Genomic DNA, 7,516 nt, shown 5'->3' on the forward strand with positions numbered 1-7,516 from the left:
TTAAAAACAATTAATCTTATTTTAAAACCCCTTTTCCAGGTGTAACAGCAAAAAGTACACACTTAAACAACCAAAATATACCATTTAAATTCTGACTCTGTTATAGGACAGGGAATTATTTTACAAATCTCACTTTTTCCCCAAGAGCAACAATCTTGCTTTCACTTATTTATTATTATATATACAGTAGCAGTCAAAAGTCTGGACACACCTACTCATTCAAGGGTTTTTCTTTATTTTGACTATTTTTTACATTGTATAATAATAGTGAAGACATCAAAACTATGAAATAACTCATATGGACCCATGTAGTAACCAAAAAAATCAAAATATATTTTGATGCATTTCAATTAACTGGTGTGCCTTGTTAAAAGTTAATTTGTGGAATTTCTTTCCTTCTTAATGTGTTTGAGCCAATCAGTTGTGTTGTGACAAGGTAGGGGGGTATACAGAAGATAGCCCTATTTGTTAAAAGACCAAGTCCATATTATGGCAAGAACAGCTCAAATAAGCAAAGAGAAATGACAGTCCATCATTCCTTTAAGACATGAAGGTCAGTCAATCCGGAAAATGTCAAGAACTTTGAACGTTTCTTCAAGTGCAGTCGCAAAAACCATCCAGCGCTATGATGAAACTGGCTCTCATGAGGACCGCCATAGGAAAGGATGACCCAGAGTTGCTTGGGCCAAGAAACACGAGCAATGGACATTAGACCGGTGGAAATCTGTCCTTTGGTCTGATGAGTCCAAATTTGAGATTTTTGGTTCCAACCGCCGTGTCTTTGTAGTTCCCACCGTAAAGCATGGAGGAGGTGGTTTGCGCTTGTGAGACTATCTTTTGTTTTTCAACAGGACAATGACCCAACACACCTCTAGGCTGTGTAAGGGCTATTTTACCAAGAAGGAGAGTGATGGAGTGCTGCATCAGATGACCTGGCCTCCACAATCCCCCGACCTCAACCCAATTGAGATGGTTTGGGATGAGTCGGACGGCAGAGTAAAGGAAAAGCAGCCAACAAGTGCTCAGCATAAATGGGAACTCCTTCAAGACTGTTGGAAATCCATTCCAGGTGAAGCTGGTTGAGAGAATGCCAAGAGTGTGCAAAGCTGTCATCAAGGCAAAGGGTGGCTACTTTGAAGAATCTCAAATAGAAAATATATTTAGATTTGTTTAACACTTTTTTTGGTTACTACATGATTCCATATGAGTTATTTCATAGTTTTGATGTCTTCACTATTATTCTACAATGTAGAAAATAGTCAAAATAAAGAAAAACCCTTGAATGAGTAGGTGTGTCCAAACTTTTTACTGGTACTGTATATACTGTATATGTGTACATTTATTGGCTCTTGGTTGTAAATCATTCTAAATATCTAAGTTAAATATTTTTTATCTGCAACAACTCTTACTGTGCTTCATTGTCTCAGGATGCATATGCTAAGTCTATGCTATCAATTCATACGATTACTTGTGTAATTTTCAACCTCATACAAACTATTTCAGACTTAATCATACAGGTATTGAGCCGACAGAGAGCAATATACCCATGTTCTTGCCCATTCAAATTCACTCCTGTCTATGTATCTACTATACAAGTCGCTTGTGTGCTGTTGTATTTGTGTACCAAATGAATCATAAAAAACAACAACAAAATCTACCATACACCACACCCAGTGGGCAGAAGGTAAACAAAACTCCTTTCCCAATAAAGTACATATTTTCCATATTCTTTACACAATAATCCACTAATGATAATCTGTAATTTAATGATATCTAATATTAAAGAAGAAAATAAGATAAATTATTTATTTTACTCAGAATCTACAAAATAGTGTCAGTTGAAATACTGCATGCGTTCCAAGTTCTTATTCCCCTGCTAATCTAACTGCTCTTTGGTCTTGTTTTCGTGTATAATCTTCATGAAATATCACTAAGGCAATGACAAAATCTGAATGAAGAAGAATTAACACGAATAGACAATATTAAAACCATAATTTTATGGTACAAAACAGATTACAACTGAAATGTTAATGGAATGCAGAGGATCCAAAATAAAGATTCATATAACAACAATTAAATCAATGTAATTTGACCATTATATGCAATGTAAATATTGAACAGAATTGCAAAGTGCATATCAATAAACATGATGCTCGAGGCCACTAATATCATCTTCATAATGTCATCTTCACGCATCAATCAACACAAATTCACAACTTAACCAAAAGCACGTAACTGATCTTGAATTGTACAGTACAGCAATTTTTGAATCAAAATAGTTTTATAGGTGAAGACAACTCAAAGGGGGTTATCTGAAATAGATTTACACAGTACTAACCTAATGTCAAAGGCAAAGTAACCATTGTATGGAGCCGATGAGGCAAATAGCAGTTCATTGCACACATTCACTTTCACACCTCTATGACACATGGCCACTGGAAAACATAACATGAAGCCAAGCCACTATCAACAGCAATAGATACATTCAAAATATTTATTGTGTAGGCTGAGTTATATTTGATCTCTTACGATGCTGTGAGCATAAAGTATCATCTCAGAGGCTCAAAACAGAGTACAGGTGTTTGAGTGAGACACACTTAAATGTGACTATGGCTCTTCTCATGGCTCCAAAGACTAAAGGCAGTCTTGAATGTTCTGTGGCAGAGCTTACACATGTACTGCCTCTTAAATGTGAGGGCAGAGAGAGTGGGGGCGTGGTAAAAAAGGGTTTCTGATTCCTGAGGGGTGAGGGGATTATCCACACTATCCATCTTGGGTAGGGGGCTACTGTGTGATCTGTCCATCTCTGGCCTTTTGGTCCTGGGCATTGACGATGAGCTTCCAGGTTTCTCCTCCTCTTTCGCTACCACAGCTTTAGCTACCACTGGCTCTGCCTCCACTGGTTTAGGTGGAGAAACTTGTGGGGCAGGACGTCCAGTTGCTTGTGTGACCGCCGGTGGTGGTGAGGGGGAGGGAGACGAAGGGCGCCTGTCATCGACCTCTCTCGCTCCAGGTTCATCGGAGGTGGACATGTGGGACTGGAAGTGGCTCCAAAGGCGGAAGTTGGTCCTGAAGGCCTTGTTGCAGATGTGACAGATGAAGGGTTTGATGTGACACAGCAGCTCCTGGTGACGCTCAAGGTCTTTGTGGCCACCGAAGAGCTTGCCACATTTTTCGCATGGCCACACACCTGGCTCCTCGGGCTCGACGGCGGCCCTAGACGTCATGTCCTCCCTCTCGCTCACGGCCTCCTCAATGGGCTCGTCCTTCACTGTCAGCTCGCCGTGATGGTCGTTGTGACGCTGGCTAGCATTCAGGTCCTCGGGCACGAATGATAAAGAATCCTCTGAATCTAACATAGGTGGACCTGAGGAGTCACTGTAGATGATTTCCTCTCTGGAGCTCCCCGCTCCCACAGACTCCTGGGTATGGAGAGGCCTTCCGACGTGGTCAGATACTTCTCCATTGTTCTCCTCCCGATGGCTCAGCAGCTGCTCCTTAACAGTCATAATGTTGTGGTTGTGAACCTCCACCTGGTGTCTCCATATGCTGAAGGAGGACTTGAAGGTCCTCATGCACTCCAGGCAAGTCAGTTTCTTGTACTTGCAGTGTGCTTCATGCTCTTTTTTAACCGCTGGGCTGGAGAATCGGAGGCCACAGTAAGGGCACACGGTTGCGTGTCGACAGCCCCTCTCGTGGTCTCCCAGCTCAAAGAGAGAGGACAGCTTCTCATTGCAGAGCCTGCAGGAGTAAATCCCTGTGTCTGTGTTCTCTCTCTGACTGGGCTGGTCCTTTTGGTAGAGACTGCTCTCTCTCTCAGTCTCTTGGTTGTCTCTCTCCGCAGGGTGTGTCTTCAAATGCTGCTTGAACTGATACAGAAACACAAACGATTTCCCACAGTAAGGGCATATCAAATTTGACCTTGATCTCAGGCCACCTTTTTTGGCAAACACCTGAGACTGCGAACCCTGCTTATTTCTCCTCAGCTTCATGAGCAAGGCTTTCTTTATTTCTCTGTCCCGCACAATATCAATCAGCTTCCTCTGAAACTTCTCATCCAGCTGGAACGAGCTGGAGGATGAAGCAGGGTTTTGTACCACTCCGTGCTGGGTTTGACAGTGGGTCCAGACTTTGAAGTTAGTGTGGAAGCGTTTGTGGCAGATGTCACAAGCATACGGCTTATCTGGGTTGTGATACATGTTAACATGGCGGTGCAATCCAGCGTTGGATCTGAACACTTTCAAACAGTTCCAGCATTTAAACATCTTGCTCTTCCTGGGCTCATCAGTCCAGCCTTCATCATTGTCGTCCATGTTGGAGTTGTGAGGTACAGATGCTGACATATCGTCTTCATCATCTTCACATAGGAAATCATGTTCGTTCACCCCTTTAGACTTTTTGAATGGGTACCTTCGATTGTCTCGCCTCACCTTTCTCTTTCCAGGGAGATTATAAAATGGCTTAGTAGGGCCTTGTTCAAAATCCATTTCAATGTTTTTGAGGTTAACTGGTAGAGAATCCCCCACTGTGATTCTAATGATCTCAGAGGGGTCAGACAGTGGGCTGCTAGGCTCGGTCTTCACATGGAACTCCTTTCCTGGAGTTTCATCTTTATCATCATACCTACTGTGGTGCCTTGACTTGAGAAGAAGCGGCGGAAATACTTTCACACTGTGTTTGTGCTCTGTCGGAGTCCCTTCCTCTGTATTTGCCACCATCTTAACAACAGACTGTTCTCGGCCTTGCAGTTTATTGAGCTCCAGTGTGGGGGAGAAGACTGGGACGGGACTGTCCATGGATAATGACCTGCGTAGCAGGCTTTTTATGAGTGGGCCACTCCTGTCAATGGTCTGGCTAGGCTCCCCTGCCTGGCCCTGAAAGTGTGGTTTGGGTCTGTAGAGCCTCTGCTCCTCCTCCACTTCTTTAGTGCTTGGATCAGATTGTAACATGACTGTTGGAGATTCACTGAAGGAGACTGAGGAGGTGAGCTGTGGCCTTCCTGATGACCCTGTGTGTGATGATGTCTTCCCCTTTAAGATGGAGGCATATGAACTGATGGGCTTGCTATTAGAACCCTCATCAGTTGCTTCAGCTGATTTTCTGGGATTGGATGCAGTGTTCCTGGATGATTCGTTTAGTTTCCTGTGTCCTGAAGCTTGAGTCTGTTCTCCTTGATCATTTGAACCGTAGCGACCGGGGCCGGGAGCATCACCACCTCGGCTCTGGCGCACAATGACACTCCTCGGCTGGCTGTCGTTATCGTCCTCTGAGAAGGACAGCCTTTTTCTGGAGACGCAGTAGGACACATGCGGTCTTGTTGACATAATGTTGGTTAGAAAAGGGATTCCTAGACTGTAGCCCAGCTCCTGGATGGCTGCAAGGCTGCCTCTGTCCACGAAGATAGAGGTTGAGTATATGTAATTCAGCACTATCTCAAAGGCGTCAGGCTCACAGAAGTCCAGCTGTATCACTTTGTGAGGCTCAGACTCCCTCCGTGTGAAAAGGGATTGGAAATACTCACTGCTAGCGGCGAGCACACTCCTGTGGGCCTTGTACCTCTGATCCCCCACAACCAAGACTGTGTCACAGAGCTGCCCCCTCAGGCGCTGCTCATTGAGCACCCCCAGCACAGAGAGGCCGTGGGATGGATTACTGTAGTGCACCAGACTCTCCATTCTGGCTGAAAGGCAAGAACAAAAAGGAGATCATTTTTATTTCAAGGCACCTATTTTGATTCACGTGTTCTCAGTAAAAAAGTGAAAGTAAGGAGTTACCTAAAAATGGATTGGCTTATACATAAAATCAAACAAATAAATAGAATCTGAAGAAATACATAACAGCAAAAAAGTTGCTAAAAGTATAAGAATCTAATAGCATTATGCTAAATTCATATTTGACAATGTTTGAGAAATGTATGAATGAATGAATGGGATATAGATGAATGCATGTATATTTGTCAGTACTGTATTTATTTTGCGATGCAGTCTGTGCCAACTGATTGATAGAAATATATTAGTGAAAATAGCCTATTACTTAGCTAGTTATTAAATCCTTCCTTTTAGAATACCAAAACACATATATATTCTGTAAAGCAGCATTTTGACTAAGAGGACGTTAAATGTAATTGAGTAGTTTAGATCAGCTACTGGTAGGAGCTACTGTATCTAGGCCTATCTGTGGTATAAGCACAAATAACATGACGCATGCGCATTTATAGGTTCTATTTCGATTACATCATGTCTTTAATCAGAAGACATGGCATGCCATGGGGGCATATTTAGCAGGGACGCAGGCAGCGTTCATTCCTTTCCGCACACAACTGTGGACACGGCTATCAATTCCACATGATAAATAAACGTGTCTGACACGTTCCATATCAGAAAAGTTTAGAACGCTGCGCATCCACAGAATGTGTCTGATGGGAAGTCAGGGAAGCAAGCATTAGATCATCGCGAGACGTGGCTAAAATTCCTGATGACACATAAGTTAAACTGAAACTGGTTTTATCACTCTGGCAAGTATCTCCTCGTTACGGTCTAAATTGATGAGTGAAAATGGAAACAAAAAACGCAGTGCGTGGTCTGTTTGTTACTGTTGCTGGCGGTGATATCACATGATCACTTTGTGTTACAATGTTTCCGAAAAAGAAAAGTTGCATCAGAACTGCGCATTCTGAGAATGATTCCGAGCTTTCCAAGGAACAGAGTCAAAACCCCGTCAGTGAGTGTGCGCGCACACACCCGCTACTTTATTTTCTCCCTCGTTACAGCGCAGACGCAGCATCTACAGCACACACAGGGCAGTTGCTCGTGGGGTTTATAAAAGAAGAAGAAACCCCCTTCGAGTTACGTCAGGAAAAAAACATTTCATACAAACAAGACTTCAATATAAGGCACTATCGCCAGATAGTTTTGTGGCTTTCTAAACTTACCCCTATGTCTTCGTTCTGTTCCCACGGAGCACACGAACAAGACTTTATATCAGAATTCTGTTGAGTGTGTGGTAGTCGTGATTCCATCCATCTTGAACTTGACGTCATCCCACTCCAGGGATGAGGTCATCACATAGAACGCTCGTCACGTGCGCTGCGTTCTGATAGGCTGCTTTATACCCCGTAGGCGGGAATGTAGGATGTGACAGGAAGATTTAAACCTCTTAAAGTGACAGGTCATATTTTCGTTATTTGAGACTCAAACATTTCATTGGGAAGCAATACCAGTTCACATTAAATAAAATAAAAAACATTATATTCCTATCACGTCAACATTGCTGTCTCAGTTGCAAAGTATCAATATTCTGTTGGCGAGAATGTGATTCTCTAAAACCATAGATGGATAGCCTACTGTTGAATTATGTGGAATTACTGAATGGAAATGCAGAATGTATTTTGCTCTTATTACTGGTCAAGTTCTTTTTTATATATATCTAATGAATGACAACAATAATTTGAGGAAAATCAAATCAAAGCCAATGTTTGTCAATAGAGATTGCATGGCTGTGTGCTCGATTTTATACG

At 42.6% G+C, this 7,516-nt stretch overlaps 1 protein-coding gene across 1 annotated transcript; it reads right to left on the reverse strand.

The window, feature by feature from the left end:
• Window positions 1-1,272: 1,272 nt before the first annotated feature.
• Window positions 1,273-7,062, reverse strand: LOC121573576 (zinc finger and BTB domain-containing protein 21-like). Its single transcript, XM_041885665.1, has 2 exons — window positions 6,932-7,062; window positions 1,273-5,680 (listed from the first exon to the last, which is right to left on the reverse strand). Exon 2 carries the CDS (start codon window positions 5,673-5,675, stop codon window positions 2,598-2,600), a length of 3,078 nt encoding a protein of 1,025 aa, XP_041741599.1. The 5' UTR covers window positions 5,676-5,680; window positions 6,932-7,062; the 3' UTR covers window positions 1,273-2,597.
• Between the last annotated feature and the right edge of the window lie 454 nt (window positions 7,063-7,516).

This window comes from Coregonus clupeaformis, chromosome 9, assembly GCF_020615455.1.
Source record: "Coregonus clupeaformis isolate EN_2021a chromosome 9, ASM2061545v1, whole genome shotgun sequence".
Taxonomy (NCBI): domain Eukaryota; kingdom Metazoa; phylum Chordata; class Actinopteri; order Salmoniformes; family Salmonidae; genus Coregonus; species Coregonus clupeaformis.